This window comes from Platalea leucorodia (genome assembly GCF_965183815.1).
Source record: "Platalea leucorodia genome assembly, chromosome: 3".
Lineage (NCBI taxonomy): Eukaryota > Metazoa > Chordata > Aves > Pelecaniformes > Threskiornithidae > Platalea > Platalea leucorodia.
The window spans coordinates 33961020-33980142 of record NC_138825.1 but is presented as its reverse complement, the minus strand read 5'-3'; the positions used below and the strand labels follow the sequence as shown (position 1 = coordinate 33980142).

At 43.4% G+C, this 19123-nt stretch overlaps 1 protein-coding gene across 5 annotated transcripts in view; it reads right to left on the bottom strand.

Moving 5' to 3' along the window:
- Positions 1–15480, bottom strand: part of MOCS1 (molybdenum cofactor synthesis 1) — a 31962-nt gene extending 16482 nt beyond the window's left edge. For 3 of the 5 annotated variants that reach the window (XM_082307853.1, XM_082307854.1, XM_082307857.1), the window contains exons 1-4: positions 15355–15480; positions 7070–7202; positions 6235–6402; positions 1195–1359 (exon numbers count right to left, since the gene is read on the bottom strand). In XM_082307853.1, the coding sequence (XP_082163979.1) occupies positions 1195–1359; positions 6235–6402; positions 7070–7202; positions 15355–15477 (589 nt within the window). In that variant the 5' untranslated portion in view covers positions 15478–15480. Of the gene's footprint in view, positions 1–1194; positions 1360–6234; positions 6403–7069; positions 7203–10817; positions 11148–15354 lie in introns of those variants that run through there. The other 2 variants (XM_082307856.1, XM_082307855.1) reach the window with 2 other exon arrangements.
- Positions 15481–19123: the final 3643 nt, after the last annotated feature.

The window sequence follows — 19123 nt, the reverse complement described above, 5'->3', positions numbered from 1 at the left end:
GGCTTGGTTCCAGGGGGTGTCACAAGCCAGGTAACACTCAAATGCAGAGAGCAGAAGGAAAGAGCACAGTCAACACCTGCTTGTGATTAGATACTCCCAGATACATCTCTGGGAGCCAACTGTGCCATGACACAACCAGATTAATGCAACTGCCTATGCTGGAAGGATAACGCTCCAGTCAGATTTATGACAGGAACAGATTTCTGCACCATGATGTAGAAACATGAAGAAGTGCTCCCAGAGAGACTGTAGACAAGGACACCTTTCTGCACCTGTCAGCAGAACTTCGATTTGATAGCTGAGTGATTTAAACGTTGAAATTACTTCTCATAGCATCCCACATTGCGACAGCCCTTGCCCTACGTTTATCTTACGTTGTTGCACCATCTAGTGGCTACTTGGAGGTTTTGTCTGAATTAGAAGTTCACGGACAGCCAAAGTTACATTACTGGACAGAAACAGAACGATACAAAATCGAATCAGTTTTAGGTTGGAAAGAAGCCCAACCATGAAGCTGAACTTCATGATGAGCTTAAGGATTCATTTAAACAAGAATCTGTAACACTGGGCACATCCAAGCATGTTTGAAACCTCGTTTGGAATTACCAGCTCAACTGGAGGGAAGTTACAAAGCTAGCACCCCTCCTCAAATAACCTCAGCCACGGTTTATGTTTATTCCTATTAAAAAGTAGTGGAGGTAGGAAACATCACTTATCACAGGTGAGACCACTGCTAGCATGCCCCAAATATAACTTCCAGAAACTGCCACTATTTGTGACAAGAAGTTCAGTTCTTGTGGCATCTTAGTTCCTGGCTGCTATAGCGGGAACATTGAACAGGATTAAGGAACAGCAGCACATGAGACCAATACAAGATTTGGAGAGTCCTCTTGATATCTGTGACTAACCAGTAATCAGCCAGTTAGTGGCAGCTGTAGTCACAGTCCCTCTGACTGTGCTGAGCTGAGCATCTTCTACTCCACCAGCTCCAACTAAAGGGGCTCTACCTGCCTAAGGGTTGTAGAAAGAAGGAAAGACTCACCATCAAATAAGCTAGTATAGACTACTTTTCCTACCCTCAGAAGGACAGCAATTCACTCCCCTCCCAAAATAACTGAGTGTGAAAGACATACCAAACAACTCACAACATTACTGCAAGTGTTAACACAGTTGCCTTAGAAGACAAGCCTGTACCTTTCCTCCGGACAATGAACTCAAATTTAGCTGGGACCAAAGTATCCAGGCTAATGTTAATGGCGTTCAGTCCTGCCTCCTTCAATCGGGGCAGCAATCTGGCTAAGTTGATCCCGTTGGTTGTGACAGCAATGGTTTTCAGCCCTTCTAGCTTGTACAGCTGACCTAGGAAAATCAAAAGTGAAAAGGACACTTTAAAAGAAGTAATTCAACTGTTACTTACACAGAAAACCCAAAAGAAGATTTGTGAAACAAACAAAAAAACATCACTGAGGGTGTGAGGAAAACATGGATGCTTCAGTGCTTCAGCCTTCTTCCAGCTGTACTGGTTTGAGACCCATTTTAGCACAAACCCATTTCAAAAGGTATGAAAGACAGTAGCTCACTGCAAGCAAAACTGCTTAAAAAGAACACTGAAAATGCACACTAATTTTGTTCTCCATTTCTTAGAGTAAATAGCTACTTTATTGTTGGAAGAAGGCCTCTGATTGTTTACCTTCTTTCCCTCAATCTAGCTTCGCAAACCGAATTCTGTGTTGTGCAATAATAATAAGCAGCAAGTCACCCCTTCCACACCTGACACTTGAACTAGCTGCCTTTATCTAGCAACATTTCTCCTGCTATGCTTTACCAAAAACCAGTTCTAACCCAGAGGTAGCTACCAGCAGTAGTGACTTTAAACTGCTGAAAGAAATACCACATATACTCCTAACTAAACAGAAAAAGGTCAACATATTAGACCATTACAGAGAATCCAAGGCAACAACACCCAAGGGACAAAACACTTGCACTTGACACCACAGCGGTAGCCCAGCCAACTGAAGAGGGCTTACGCAAGACACTAAAAAATGGCTAACAAAAGAAAACCACGTAAGAAACAGTTAATATCTTGAGACTAAGATTTAGAAAATAGCTGCCTCCTCGTAAGCCAAATGCAGAAATCCTCAGCATACCAGATCTCCGGAGGCAGGCTTTTCAAACCTCCAGTTATCAGTACAATAACAAATAGGAAAAAAACCCTCATAAATCACTTGCAGAAGTAGAGCCAAGGCAAGGTAATTTTCTTTTCTCCCCCTTCCCTTCTCTCATAGCCTCCACCCTAATTAGCTGAGAAATATTTGAAGAACCTTTACTCTTGAGGCAGCTTTAATTACAGCACAAATATTTCATAGTCCCTTCTTCCCTCCCTATTTACCTCTATTTGTTCATGTTGATAAGGGCTTTACTTCTGCTTTATCTCATTTCCCAGCTATTCTCAAAACATTCACCCTAAGCTGGGCCCAAAACTCTGGCACGGGACAAGCCGGGTCACACCAAAGATGCTCAAGCTTACAGCAGCAGCATTTTGCAACATGATTAGGAGCCCTGTAAAGCCATTTGGAACCTGAGGCTGTAACGAAAGAGCAATCTTTTCTAAGAACTAGATTTTTCCGGCATTCACCTCTCAAAATTCCTGACCAGGAATAACCTTTTCCTAGAGGATGAGTTCTATTGGCCCAAGTTTGCCAAAAATTACTTAACACTAGCTACCACTAGCAGCCTAGTCTTTGTGAAAGCATAGGATACACATTGCACCCAGAGGATAGCATAGGAACACCACCACTTTTATTTACAGCCTCAGAACACACAACAACAGAGAAAAAAAAAAGACTAGCTGCCATACAGGCTTCATTACTAGAAATGTAAGATGCACAAAGGTATTGAATAAAACCAAAGCCATGCTGCAGCCTAAAATGGAAAAATTAAAAACAGTAGCACCAGCTGATTAGGTCAGTTAGTGCGGGCAGCAGCTGTTACCAATGCAGCTTCTTCCTCATCAGACTACAGGATGAGGCACTGGAAATACACTAATACGTGGAACCACCTGTAATAACAAATTGGATAGAAGTCAACTGTGAGAGATTAGAGATGGAGACTTAACACGAAGACCAACAAGTTAAAAAGGACTAGTTAGTTAGGACACTCTGCCTTATTTGTGCAAGCTAAGAAGTGGAACACTTGCAGTTGCTTGGTTTCTTGACTTGATGACCTCTAAATTCAAAAGGGATTAAAGAGATTTCATAACTTTGTAACTCACCTTGGACCTGTATTAAGTCTGTTTGCTGACCTTTGGTCACTGCTTTAGCAACAATCAGTACAAGGAAAGGCAACTGATAAAACTATCAAGTAGACAAGGAAACAGAACAGATGCTGTAATTCAATAGCATGAAGATAAAAGCTTACATGTCAGGCTCAAGCCATCAAGTAAACCCTTTTACATTTACTTTTTCCTTTAGGATCAGGAGCATCTTCTTAAATAAACAAGTTTCTTACATATTCTCCTCCATTTGTTTCCTCAATTGCACTTCTGATTGAGTCCAGAAAAGGTATGTGTATCCCCTAAAACATGAATTAATAAGTCTACCCTGCATCACTTCACTCTTGAAATGTGTATTTTGCTGTAAAAAGTCATCCAACTGTCCGTCCCCCACCCCATGGAAAATGATTTTGTCAGTGGAGATGTATACTTCTCAGACTGTTAAACAGCTATCACACAGCTTATATCCGGTGCTAATTTAAACTTTGAGTATCCCAAAGGAGACGGATTCTATATTCCGCTGTCAGCTGCTTCAGAAAAGTCTCAAACATATGTTTTCAGCAGTCCCCAGGACATGGTTTAGCTTTCAGCAAGTGTTACTTGCTGAGTCATAGTTTATGTATGTGCATGCATTAAAAGAAGATTTGAAATAATCTAAAGAACTGTAGCAAGTCTCTGAATAACATGGTCTCCTACAGTAGCTTCAAATCACATTTGTTCATTGAAACAACAAAAAAGTTTGAACTTGAGTATTAGAAAAATATGGTAATAGCAATCCAGTGTTACTATTTTTGAGCTTTATTGGTATTTCACAGACCATTTATGGTTAAGAGAAATGTTTGCTGAAAACAAACCTAACTTAAATCTCAACCCTATTCAGCACCTGAGATATTGTAGCCGGCTTCTACAAACCATCTAGAAATCCAGATTAACTCTATTCCAGCCCAAACCAGTACGTTGTGCTAAGATGGCCTCAATAAAGGTGCCTAACTCCACTGTTGCAGAACACATTTTTGAGCTTGTTTTCCCTTCAGTGAGTTTTCCCATAGTTGTTACACATGATCTATTTAGTTTTGAGACTTTTATCTTAATCCCAAACTTGTGCACCATAGAGTAACACAAAAGTCTGAGAAGACAAAAAGTGTTTATAGGCTTAATTTGCCAATTTTCAATATGCCTTAGAAAAAAACAGCCAGGCTAATACAAATTCATGACAGAATGAACTAATGCAACAGGACAATCATCTTAACGTCCATTACCCTTACCCCAAGATCACTACTCTCTTGTCATCCTTTAAAACGATCACTATGAATCTGTCAAAGTTCAGCTGTGAACAAGAACACAGGCAGCATAATGAAAGCCCAGTGGTTCAAAAAGATCCATCTCCCTCTTTCAGCCACAGAAATAAACCTTTGAGAATTCTATCACTGCAGTAAAGCAAACAGCACAATAAGCTTTCTATCCTTCCAATAGCAATACATCAGAATTGCAGCAACGTGATATTTATTTTGCAGTGGCCTGGCTACTCAATTTACACCCTCAACATCAGAGTAGCTGTGTTGACTATAAAAAGCTATCAGCTACTGCTGATAACTCAAAAAGGTGCATACACTAGGAAAGAAAGTTCTGCACTGATGACATTGATTTCAAGTCATTTTCATGCCAATACTATATGCTGAACTGTAAAGCTTTATTGTATTTTAAAATACAACCTATTTTATAAACCTGTCACCCTTTTGGCTGGCAAAAGCCAGATAGAAATAATTATACCTATTATTACTAGAAATGGGGAATGCCTTCCTGAAAGAAACAGGTTTCTTGAAGGGCACATAGCACTCTCAATCCTAAATAAAAAAAAAATAACCTATCATGCATGGACAAAATCCCCTAGAGAATGGTATTCCAGAGTTCCAGAAAGATGAAGGTAGTGCAGTTTCAGGACTCCTCACAATCAAGGTTGAAGGAGACCCAAGCCAGCTCACTCTAGCCGTACCTTTTCCAGCTACGAACAGGTCAGTTCTACATACTACACTGCTCTGCCGCTTCCTTTGGAAAAGACTATAAAGGTCTTCCAAATCCTGAACAAAACAAAGCAGGAGCAGAGACCAACTGTTTTCTACACCAAAGCTCGGTGTTATCAGTAGGCAGTTACTCTGCTTTCAAGACCTTCATCTTCCATATTAACCCTTGCTTATCTTCAGTACTTACAAGAATATACACGCAAAAACAGACAAGTTCAGTTGCCTACAATACACCAAAGTGCACCCACCTACATAGCCTTAATCTAATACATTGCCACTACACAAAGCTATTGTAATGTCCACAACATAAGAGATTTTGGACAGGGAAAAAAGCACCTGGCTCAAGAAAAAAAACAGGCACAGTCAGTCAACACAATACCAATCGAAGGAGACAGACTTCTAAAAATTACCCAGTAATTTATCTTCCATTGAAATAATAGTCTTCATCAATAACTGTACAAACATAGGCATTTCAACCATTCCTTATTAACCACAGACAAGCAAGTGACATCTGTTATCAAGGAAACAAAACAAAACCACAAAAACACCCTCCCCAAAATCCAAAAGAAAACCTGTTTTGTTTGTAAGCACGTTATCAACTGTTCCTCCCCAGTGAGGACCTGGCCACATCAATTCTTGATTTTTCACCCTAAGGCTGCATTACTGCAAGCTATTCTAGTAGTTGTTGAATATGAAGACAAACACTAAGTTCAGCTGTTATAACATTGTGAGACATAAGTTCCATCCAAGCAGAAGAGCACAACTGGAAGTTTTCTGAAAGGTACTGTCTGGCATTTCACAATGTTGGGAAAAAGCACTGTCATTTAATGTATAATTATTCTTCAGGCTGCTGGACTGTATTAGTAAATAGTTACAAGCATAGTTCTTGGATCAATATATAGCAAGTCGCTTTGAAACACACTGTATTTATTGGGAACTCACCCACAATATCAACCACATCGGGACGGATAAGTGGCTCTCCTCCTGTCAGTCGGATCTTCTCTACGCCTTCCTTCACAAACAGTCTGGCTAGAGTGATTATCTCCTGAGCAGTAAGTAGCTCTGATTTAGGGGTCAGCTGAACACCTTCCTCTGGCATACAATACTGACCTGAAACAAAGAATACAGAAATACAGGGGGAAAAAAATAACCAGCAGCAGTTAATATTGATGGGCAAAATGCACCAAGTGCAACTGTTTTTAATGGACGTCAAATGACTCTGCTTTCCTGAAATACAGAGAAGATCATACACCAAATCTTACAAGCAATCCCCTAACAATTTCCTGTTTTCCTTCAGAAGAAAACCCAAGACTCATTTGATGGGTCTCAAAATTACAATGGATCTGCTTTGAAGGAAAAGCTGATCATATTTCTATCTAACCTGCATTCAGAGACACCAAACTGACCTGGCAAGCACTGGGACACTGCCACAAACTTTGCAGACCTAATTGCGGGAATGCCTAGGTCCAAGCTCTCATGCTTACCACACACTTTGGGTATGGCATACAAACATCCACAAGCACCATCATCCAAACCACACCAAGTCTGATGAAAGACCTGTCACTCCCACCCGTCTCTGGCAGATCCCTAGGCTTGCTCCTGCTTCCCCATCCTGCCAGCAGCTCAGCCCCAAATCAGTCTCTATCTATCCTTTACCATTACTTTGTGAAGAAAAGAAACAGCACAGGGCCAACACAGCAGTAAGTACCCTAACTCAATTCTGGGCCTTTGCACAATATGGCGCATAAGAGCTTTGTGCAAGAAAGGAGACACTTACACCGGAGGTTGCATTTTTCAGTCAAAGAAATTCGCAAGTAGTTGTGCTGACGCCCAAAGCTGTCCGTCAAAAAAGCAGAGAAGGGAACAGCATGTTCCAGTAGAAAGCGTCCTCTTCCTGAGCCTTGCAATTCCTGTAATGAAAACAAGCAAGTGCTAAATATTTGAATAGTTATCCAATCGACTTACTGTATAAATACTAACTTTGAACTCAACTGATAATTATTATTCCATTTTTCCCCACAGGGACAGTTGCACAAGAAAAACCCATGACTTTATGGTCAAAACTCGCCATTTATTAAGTTTCACACCCTACTTAATTCCATGGAACTGTACTACAATTTCTCCGTGCATTTTAAGATACAGCCTCTTTGCCACAGGTGCTTCAGGCTTTTTGTGCAGAATAGGAGGCAGCTTTTTTCAATTGCGTGTCTCTTCACTTTCCGGATTCAATGATCCAGGACCACCCAATCTCACTGCAGCCTTCAGATAACTGAAATCATATAGAAGGGTCCCTCCCTGCACTTCAGCACAAGAGAACTAAAAGCTGATGAAATACTGCATCTCTGCCTGTGCCCCTACCGACTTCCATGTGCAAGACATAACATCTTGTTAATAGCAAAACCAAATTATTGCTGTGCACAATTATGTTTCATGATGTCTGTTTCAAGAACGTTTCCAACAAGGTCTTGTTGCCCAAATCCATACAACAGAATACTTCCAAAAAGCTTGTCTCAGTTAAAAGATGATAAATAATGCAGGGCGCAGTGGGACTGAAAGAGAAATGTATGATCCTGAACACCCCACCTGTTCAAGCCTGCATAAAGAGATTCAGAATTTTAATGTCTTTAGTTAATAAAGTCATGAAGTGAATATTAAAAGTGATCTCTTATTTACAATTTTGGGGGTTTTTAAAGCACAGTGTAACACGTGAGCAACACAGAGCGACACAGTTTTCAGGAAGTACTGAGTATTTGCCCTCCAGAATGAGGGCTGATCACTGAAGGTATCAAATGAAATATCCCAAATTAGTAGCTGCTACTGGAAATTAACACAGTTCAAGTTTATATCAAGCATCCTTAAAACATCATTACCATCAACACCAGAACACTGTTGGTTATAGCAAGGTCTAAACGCAGGGAGTCTCACTGCCTTTAGCCCATGACTTTCAAATTACCATGTTATATCTTGATTTTTCTACACCTGTAAAAGCACAGCTGAAACCCCTCTGCTACTTTTGGAAAATATTTCTATACCTTAAGTGAAACATACAGTAACTGAACCAACTCTTATCACAGTACTGCAGAAAAGCAAAAGTTTACCAACGTACTTTAATCAGCTGGTGGATACTTGGCTCAGGCATTACATAAAAGCACGCACAAACAACAGCATCCAAACCCTGCCAAGTCTGGTGTCTTTTCATCTACTATATCCCAGTTAAATTAACGTTTTACAGGAGGCCAATTTAATAATTCTGACAGAGGCCAGCTGCGTAGCCTCACAAAATGAAACAGAGAGAACAGGATCAAAATAATGAAAGGAACTACCTTCACTGTGTCCTTGTTAGTTAACCACTTACAGGCACTTAATAGCCAGCTAACAAAACTGGAAGAAAGCTAAAGGACTCCTGGACCTTCATCTCCAGTGAAAGAGCACATACAAAAACATTTCTGGATACATGGTGTTCACAAAGTTAAAAAAGTGAGGGGGGAAATAATCAGCTGCAGAATTGTGTCTCAAGTCAAAATCATGCTGGCTAGTCTTGATAGGCTGCAGCAGGCAAAGGATTAAATAAAGTCTGGACATAAATTTAAGATGTAGAATGAGGAACCGGATGAAATGACACGTAAGCTAGTATTCAAACTGCTTAACTGAGCAAAAGTCATGATTTCCATCTAGTGAAAAACAGACCTGTGAAATCTCCAGACATACTAAAATCGGTATGTATGATACGATGCCAAGGGACTGGGCAGAAACACACATAGCCACGGCCATCATCTCCCTGGCTCTGGTCATCACTGGTAGTAACCATGGGAGTTAATCCTGCACAGTATTTCCAAACAGCCCTAGCGAGAAGTCTGGAAGTGGTCAGCTAAAATGCTGAACAACCCAGGTATGCTTCCTCAAAACATTTTATTCTGAAAGCATTTGTACGAAGGATTTGGGGGTGGGTGGAGAGGACACCCTCAGTGACCAGATCAGCCAGGCGGCAAGCGTTATCTGGGGAGAGGCCCAACTGCAGCCACCAGTAGCTGCAGCAATTTTGACTCCAGCTGCGCTAACACCACAGCTGCTGCTAAACTTACAAGCAGGAGCAGTCTTTCTTGGCAGCACAATCTTTCCACCAGCATTTAAACAATCCACTACACTTTTTGATCCAAACAGCGTTGTGGTTAGATGAGAAGTTGTCTAGGAACATTCCTGGCAGCGGGGGGTGTTACAGAAGACACGAAGTGGTTGATTTCTAAGCGCAGAAAGCATCTGTTTACCCCTGATAAAACAGCAGTACTAGTTTCCAAGTAATTGCTTTTCTGCTGGAAGAAAGAAATCGGTCTCAGTTTTTGTTCTGAAACGGCCACAAGAGCAGAGGGATAAGGGGCGCAAGGCCAGCCCTCCCCAGGCCTGCCCCTCCCTTCCTGTGGCACCAAAGGTGTCAGTGACCAGAGCTGCAAAAACCGACCCCTCTGCAGCCACCGGCGCTGCTCTCACTTACACACAGTCTTACATCTCCCTCTTTGCCACAGGCAGAACAGGTCATCTGGTTTTTAATCCTCCCAGGGAAACGCTCCAGACTGGGCACCTGCGGGTTGTTTGCGAGCTCCACACAGCTTTACTCTCCCCAGGAAACCCCAAGCCGGGAGCTCGCTTTGTTAGGAACGCTGGCTCTTGCACTTATTGTGAGAGTTTCTCAGAGTACAAGCAGGGTTAAGTCGAAGAGCCCGGCTAAATATTGAGACTTCATTTCTGCTTCTTCTCCAGTTAGAAAACTCACCCCTGAACAGACTAAGTCTGAAGAAATTTTAAATACTGCCAACTTTGAAAAAAACACAAGTATTTTTTCTTGAAAACTGCACTGCTTTCTGGCCTTGGTGGATTTCTAATGTTCTCCTTCCTATTATTTTGGAAAGGTGTTCACATTTGAGAGGGGAAGGACTCCCATGCTTATTAAAATTATTTTAGCCCTTCTTGTAGGAGCACTCCTCCCCTCTTTCTTTTTCAGTAACTCATTTCTGCACCTTTTTCAGGACCGGGCCTCCTTACCCACTCCACTTGAAGACAGAACAGTACAAACCTCCTGCCTCCCCCTTCCAGAGTGCGCATTACAAAATTACATTAAAAGAAGTGAAAAGTTGTCCTCCCTGACAGAAAGCAGGCAAGAGAGGGAGACTTTAATGATTGTATCTAATGGATGCCAAAACTGTATACTTTCTTTTCAAGGACAATAATATGCTTAAAGTAATTTCCTGTTTTCCAGAAGGAGCCACCACGAGTGGGATGCAGGAGCCAGCGGTTCCGTTCCTGGTCTGCCACCCACCTGTGTGGCTGCTACAGGCAAGGAAACTAAAGTAAAAGGAATAATACTGCCTTTCATTAATTACTCTGAAGCAAACTGGCAAGAAGCAGCACATAAAGAACAGGCACTCAGCAGGCAGTTGGTGTCAATATACTTTAAAGTTCCTGTTGGAAATAACGAACTTTTGCTCTCTTGCTGCAAAGGGTGTTGGGATGGGGAAAAGAAAAAAGTTTACCAGAGCTGCTAGAGCTTCTTTCCATCAACTTCTTGTTGTGTACAGAGATGGGTTTGTCTGGGAGGAGACAGTGACTGGAGATGGAATTTTTAAGCTGTTAGTTCCGTTTCTCTCCAGTCTGATGTCAGCAAGGAGGAATTAGGAGACACCCATGAGGAGTTCAGTAGCATCAGCTTCAGCTCCACTGGGAGTGGATCCTGTATTACCAAAACTGCCACTGCACCTAGCACTGACTCATATTTTTATCAGTTCCACAGGAAAGGCCAAATATCAGAGACGGAAACTCAGCTGCCTTCCTCGTAACTCAGGGTGAGGATGAAGCACACTCTCAGGTAGTCATGTAAGTAGGATTTTCCTAAGGGGAAGAATAGGGTGAGGTTGGACCTACTCACTTGCAGCCTCTGTGAGAGCTATCAGAGCAGGGAGAAAGCAAAAACTGCCTGCTACAGTTCCCAGTCTACAGGAAAAGGGTTATTCAGTTCCCTGCAGTTGGAAAAGATGAGTGTTTGTTGGTATTTTAACATATCAATGCCCAAACAGATAACTTTTTCACTCAAAAGGAATGGCTATAATCCCCAAGTCCCCACTCCCCTCTCTCCATAGTTGACAGGAGACACTTCTGCACATTGGAGGAGTATGCCCTGTCACAAGGTGAGCTTAATCTGATCCGTGAAAAAACAGTTTCAGTCTCCGGGCTGTCAATCCTATGTTCTATACTAGTACTGAAAGAAGGAGAGCTTAGATGACTGCACCTAGCAGCTATATTTTGACAAGCTGTCAGCCCTTCAGACCTGCCAATTCACCTGTGATTTCTAGGAGAACTCTTCTAACAATGCAGCAAAATTGGAAGCTGTCACCAGAGGCATTAAAAACCACCAGGAACACCACAAACTGACAGATACTGGAAAGGCTCAGTTAAACACAAGGGGGAAGAGAACAGAGCTCTCGTCTATTTATCAAGCTGAAGACTGAGTACTATACTTGCTCTAGCCTTCCACCTTCACCTTATCCCCAGTGATATTTGTTCACTATGAAACAGTAATGCTTGCAAACACTTCTTCTGGACAGCCCTCGGGGACCACCACAACCTGTGTATTTATGACACTGTCAGCGCTGCTCCTGCACCCCCTGGCTCTTTCAGCTCCTGCAGTCCTGTTGGGTCTGCGCATCAGTGCTGCCGCCTCACTGTAGTACCTAACGCTGCTGCGCCAGCATCCTGGACACAGCTCAGCAAAAGCTCTTCTATTTCACGCCTCACATTTAATATCTTAGCCCGTAGGGAAGCGGTGACATAGCGTCCTTGTTCAACCTGGAAATTAGACAACCACAGAGGCTGAAACAGGTCTAAGTAGGCCAAGTGCCAGAATGAGGTCTGAGCTGAGAAGTCCAGGACAAATGTTTTTCTTGAGGGCTCAGCAGCTGCTGCCCAACAGCTGACCCCAAACAGCATACTACAGTTCTGGTTACTGGCACAGAGACACTGCTCAGGGACTTTGACCAGCTACCCACAAACTGGAGCGCCAGGACACAGAGTTTCAGACGCGACTGGCCAAGAATAAGGGCCGTATAAGGTCTTTCTAGACAAGCCGGGCTCTCCCCTTTATCCCAGTGATGAAGACTTCATTGAGGCCACAGAAAATTTCAGGTGGTTATGTTTGAATTCCAGGATCCACATAAACAGATGGAGGAAGCTGAAATGAAACTTTGTATCAGGATGCCAAAGAGCTTTACTGGAAATGATACATCTAGAGTAGGATTAAAAAAAAAAAAATGCTGATTTCCTTAATCTTATTGCTCTGAAGCCTCATTATCTTAAGAGGACTCTCATCTTCCTCCTTTGTTTCAAAAAGCTGGGGTTTTTGCACGTAAACTTCCAGCTTACAATAAAAAAAAAAAAAGTAATACAAATTACTTTTTCTATTGTACTGGAAAATACACAGTTTTGTAGCAGAAATATGTAATCTTATATGATTTTTTTTTTTTTTAATTCAAGAATACAATTTGTACGTGTACCATCATGTGTACAAGACGACAGGATGGCATCAGACTTTCCTTTGATAACTGTGAATTAGCCAAGAAATGCTTGTACACCACCAAGTAACTGTGAAAACACTGCTTTTGGAGTGCCTGCTGCTACCTGCCCTTATCTAGTCTTAGAAAAAGGGACTCCACACTGTGCACATCTCCAAGACTGACAACTGTATCTTAAATACTAGGATACAAAGAGGTTGAAACATATGGACTAACCATTCCAATAATAAACTGATCAAGTTCTGTGTTTTATTTGTAAGCAATTTAGGATCAGCTTCCCAGGTATATCTGATTTCACCTTCAAAATTGACATGAATTTTCACAGCCTCAGATTTGCCCAGCCAGATTATCTGGTCAGTATCATTCTACTTCTATAAATACATCAATTTTCACCACATATTTCATATACAGAACATTATAAGGACTTAATTGGCATTCAAAACACAAATAAAAGCTATTAAGTGTTTCTGCTGGAGGGAGCCACTTACCAAGCATTCACAGAAAGTGTTATTACACATAGCAAATGCAGGATACAGAATGGATAGCATGCACACAGACGTTCTCCTACTGTCTCAAAAATCAGCATGTGGGAACAGGCTAAAAAGGCCATAAGTTGAACATAAGTTCACCACACAATACCAATACAGCAGCTGCACCAACCCCACCGTTTGTAACCTAACCCAAAGGCTTACAATGCATGGCCTTGGACATAGTCTTTCAGTTGTCTCCTGAAGCTCCTGAGTTACAGAGGTCTTCCTTCCACAGCTGGAAGGACCATTTAAAAGGGGATGAAATACAGAGAGTCTAGCGCTCTCTTCTTCCCTTTGCACCCCCCACACCCAACTGAAATCTCATGAAACTAAACAGAACTCGTGAACATTTTCAGATCCAACCCAGAAGATAGTCTAGCAGTATTCACAATTGGTTTGAATGTTTGAACATCCTGTCCTCCGAAAGCACATTTTACTGTCCCCTATGGCCGTAATGCTAATTGCTCCTCTCTACAGAGGAATCCTGGGAGAGACCGAGAACAGAAAGGAGCAATGAGTATATTATCACTGTATAGTTGCTAAGTTTGCACTGATTTTGCTTTTGCATTAGCTTGCTTCTCAGGCCTGCAGGGCATCAGCCGTGCCCCAGCACACTTGTCACCGTGCCCCAGCACACTTGTCACCGTGCCCCAGCACACTTGTCACCGTTAGTATGCCACACACACAAATCACCTGTCCCATTCTTCCAACCACTGTGGCTTTCGTCCCCTAAGGGAGCAGGGCTTTCAGAGAGATGGATGTTGTAATCAAGCTCTCTCAAAAGTTTTCCGGAATGTACGTTAGAACTACTCAATTTATAGAAAGTAGTTAAAAGTAATTCTGATCCAAATTTATAAAAAAGCACGTGGTTTAGAAAAAAACAAAAGAAACTCAATAACCTTTCTAGACTCCCGAGCCAGGCAAACATTCGATAAAGGAACACACAAATCCATTTGACTTTCTGTAAATAAGTAAGCGGCAGTGAATGCATTCAATTCTGGTGACACAAAGACTGCCACTAGTAGCTTTAGCTTATATTCTGCTTGTTAAAACCAGCCATGCAATTGCAAGTAAATCAATAAATCACGTCCCAGCTGGGATTACTCTGCATGTCGTACCCTATTTCTCCTAGACAGTTACAGAACCTTTGCCTTTCTGTGCAGCTTTTTCTCCTGCATTCGGACACCAAGAGACCGAATCCATCTGGGGATGGACCCCAGTTAAATGCTAGTTTAACTGTTAAACTAGGAGGAGCTTGATCGGGGCAACACCTGTGTTGGTTTCATGTCAGAGACCAAACCAACCGCTTCGTTGCAAAGCTCGTGTGATCACTCGGAGCACAACCACCGAAAGCTGCCAAACCACTTGATTTTGACCTAGGCAGATCACATGCCGTTGTGTAATCTCCCCTTTGACGGGGAAGGGACACAGAAGTGGTTCAGTCCAAGAAACTGACTGTCCCACTTACTTTCAAAGTACGGGTGACGGTTCAACAAAGTAAGGGCATGGAATTATATATTACTACATGTTTTGTGGGCTCCCCCCTCCTCACGCAATCACGTCCACCACACAAACTACCTATCGGTCTGGGACAGGTTGCAAAATTCTGCATGGCTGTTAGAAAGCACGAGGCAGCTGCGGCGCCGTCCGCCCCGCTCGATTCCAGCTGCGGCGCCCCTACGCCGCAGACGATCGCGAAGCCCGGGTTGTCGCAAGGGCCCCTCCACGAACTACGTTTTCTTCATTTTAAGCGCAAGGCACCGGCGCGGGACTCAAAACCCCAAACACGACCTCCGTCCGCCGCACGCCTCCCAAACCGCCCCCCGCCGCCCCCGGTAGCAGCGCCCTCCCGTTACCGGCCGCCGGCCCCGGCCACCGCCTTCCTCCCCAAACCCTCCGCTCACCCCGCGGCGCCGCACCGGCCTCCCCTCACAGCCCCCCCCCACCCCGCCGGACCCCTCCGCGCCCCGCCTCACCTGAGCCGCGGCGGAGGGAGCCCTCACGGGGGCCCCGGAGCTGCAGGCGCGGCCCGGGGCTGCCCCGAGCACCCCCCGCAGGAGCGCGGGGCCGCCGCGCCGGCCCCAGGCCGCCGCCGCCATGCGGCTCCCCGGCCCCCGACAGGCGGGGGGCTCCGGCGCCGCCGCCAGCCAGCCCGCACCGTCACGCGGGGGAGGGCGGGGGGGAGCAGGCAGCCAATCAGAGCGGCCGCAGGTGCGGCGCTGCACGCCGGGAGTTGTAGTCCGCTCCCCTCAGCCGTGGAGGGCGGGAGGAGGGAGTCGCTGCTACCGGCGGCCCGCAGGTCCCTCGTCCCCGCCGTGCCCTCCCGGGGCAGAAGGCCCGGGCAGCTCCTGCGAGCCCCGCGTCCCTCAGCAGCATGGGCAAAACCCGCACTGACAGCCTTTATTGTCCGCCTTCCCTCGTTCTCGCCTCGGCCCTCCAAAAGCCAGGTGTCGAGCCCGAGGCCTGCAGGCCGGCCCTGCCTGCCGGCTGCCTTTCTGGGAAGTGCAGGCCTTGAAGGACTCGCACATGGGGTACGTGTCCCAGCAGGGACAGGCAGAGGACCAGGACACACGGTTATCCTCAGCTGGGGAACATTTTTGGTGGAAACAACGACTTCAACCTCAGTCCTGCCCAAGTCTCAAGTAGAATCTGTAAAACATTGTCAGAAGATGGGCATAGGAGCTTAATGTTCTAGTATTACGGGGCGTAAGAAAACAATATTTCAGTTTTCCAGCCTATTATACTTTGCCCCACACTCCCAGTGTTTCACAGACAAGGGGCTTTAATGGCGAAACGCCCAGTGGCCCACCGTCCACCTCCACTGGGCAGTGGGTTTGCAGAGCATGGTCGCCCACTGCCGAGCTGAACTTGAGGTACTTGTTCTGAACCTGTTTCACACATGACAAGAGAGCTTGGGTGCCCAACATTCCCCTGGATCCCCTTCCCTGAATCATGTCAGCCGCTCTTCCAAGAGACACATGTTCCCTAAACGACTTTTATTGTTCTTAACCTTAGAACTGTGCAGCTGTTGTATTGCTCTAGCTGTTAAGAGTAAAACTCACACCTTTATACACCGTGCTGCTTCCATGTTAACTCTTCCAGTTTAAATAATTTTATTTTCCAGTACCAAATTTCTGTGTCAGGGATATTTGCATTTGCAACTAATGGTAGCAAAAACATTACCAATCCTCTGCACAGTCTTAATTCTTTAGTGTTTGACCTGCACAGTACTTGTTGATGTGTGAGTAGCCGGGCCTTATAATTACTTCTGTCAGCCATTATTTCAAGGCATAGTTATATGTGCTGGTACAGATTCAAATGTTTAGTCAGGTTATACTTAAATCTTTGTTCTGTAGCAAAACACCTTTTTCTGTCCAATTCAGTCTTAAGCACGTAGACTTCAGACTTTATTCAGTCTTTAGGCTGGATAGAAACTAACAGGAAAACTTAATGCAACATTGCTTTTTTTTTTTTTTTTTTCTTCTTTTCCCAAAGCTGAAGACATTTGAAAAGAAATACAAACTCGAATGACCTGTGATGTGGCCAAATATCTATTCTGAAACCATTATTCTCATCAGTATGATGTCAAGGTAACATTGTACACAGATCAAAACTGTAGAGAAAATAACAAGGCAAAATACTGCTTTTAATTACAGTTTTCAAAGGATGCAGAAGCAAGTTTGATGTTTACATTTACAGTAGCTTTATGAAGCATCACTTCTCCCTGTAGAACTGGAATAACTGTAATTAAAGGATTTCCTGAATTTAATTGAACAGCAAGTGATAATGAAGGCTGAAATACAGAAAGCATTTTAGCTTCATACTAAATGTAATAATTGTTCAATTAAGTGAACCTTTCAATTGCAAAAAAAGTTTAATTAGATGTAAAGTGAATAAAGATCAAAATTTGTTACAACCTCAGAAAGAGACAAAAATTATCATTTGCTAAATGAGCATTAAAAAAAAAATCTCCAGGCTCTCTAATATCTTTCTCCGGTAAATGTTCTTACCTACAGTGAAGGGTCTGGTTCTGTGGTTCTGTAGTTATTTTATTTCATTTAAAGGCTATGTTAAGTTTGACTTACATCTGTAATCCAGTTGAATATGGTGGGGCTGAGCATATCAGAAAAGTTAAGAAATGAAATGTCTTTGCATACTTGAAGCCTTGTATTTTTCCAGTTTTATCAGTTTGTACAATTATAGGCATATCTCATTAAACCAGCATAAAATCATGTTTTACACCTCCAAAGGCAGCCTCTTGCTCTCAGAAGTAGCTGCTGCTGGTTGACAGAAACACTTGCCCAGAATTAAACAAAACCATAAAATAAGTGTAATGGAATAAGAACATCCGCATAAGAGATGATTCCATTTTAACTTTACTGGGATACAGTCATGTCATGTCACGTCACAGGTCATGTCATGTCATAGGTCATGAAGAGTAAGGGGTTTTGCACATCTGAGACAGCAGCTGGAGGTTTGATTTCTTTGCTTTTCTCAGCAGCTGTCTGAAGAACTAGTATTCAGTAAAAAATTAAAGATTTGAGGTTTGTGTATTTAGACCAAGATGCTGCGCAGTGTCATGCCCTTGCATTGTAACTGAAGTTTGCATATGATATTCTACCATGGCAAAATAATACTTACCTACATCTAGCTGCAGAGATCACTCTGACTCTAGTGAAGCTCAAGACAGTTACTCAAGGCAGTTTTAGGATCCACAGAAACTCTTGCCACTGGTCTTTCAGTTGTCTTCCAGACATTATGCAGACATTCACTTGTGTGTGGCACAGAGTAATTCTGTAGTCCAAATTCCAAAGAAAGACATTTCCCGCGCTTCCTGCTGCTGCCTTCCTTTCTGACTTACAGGGAGCCTAGATTAGCCATGTCTTACTTAGCTGTTTGCTTCAAGATTTTGCTGAATTCACACTTAATGCCTTACAGGTCTCATTCAGCACTCTTGCACATTCAGAGATTAACTAGCTCTCCTCAAGAGACTCTGCACGGCACCATTCGTAAGTGTCCGTGTGCTGGCCACGGAGCATTACACCCACATGGGCAATTGAAGGGCAGAGTCCAGTCCATGTACTAGCATCTTCTGTGAGCCTGTCCCAGAACAATATGAAAATACGGAGTGCTGGACTGCTTCCAGCGCTATTCATGCTTCAGATAAGCACTGAACGAAGTTTTAAAGATATGTTAATAATGAAATAATAATAATAATAATAATTAAAATATCTCAGGAGAGAGCACAGCACATGAGCTGGATCCATCTGCCACACTGAATCACGATTGCCTCATTGTCCAAACTAGGCATCCGTTAAGAGTTTCTCAACATCTTTCTGAAACTTTGGGCTACATGCCAGAACAAAAAACAGGGCAAAGTGGAAGACCTGATCCTGTCCTCACAGGGGGCTGGAACACAGCCAGGGCTTGTGTTGGGACTGCAGTTAGGAAAGACTACAGGAGCGCCTAGCCTAGGGCAAGCAAGGAAAAGCCTCCATGTCCAGCTTCCTGCAAAATGAGCATGAAATAACTGTTAGACTTTGCAAAGACACGGAAATCGTTCTGTCTATTTCTTGCAAGAGCAGAACATCATCCCTCTCTGCATTTGTTACTAGTGAGCAGCATAGGCACTCCTTTAAAGAAACTACCACGAGGATAGAGATTCACTGTTAAACTTCAGGGCATATGTGAGGTACGAAGGACTACCTTAGGACATCTTACAGTTGCTCGTGAGCATCATAGCAT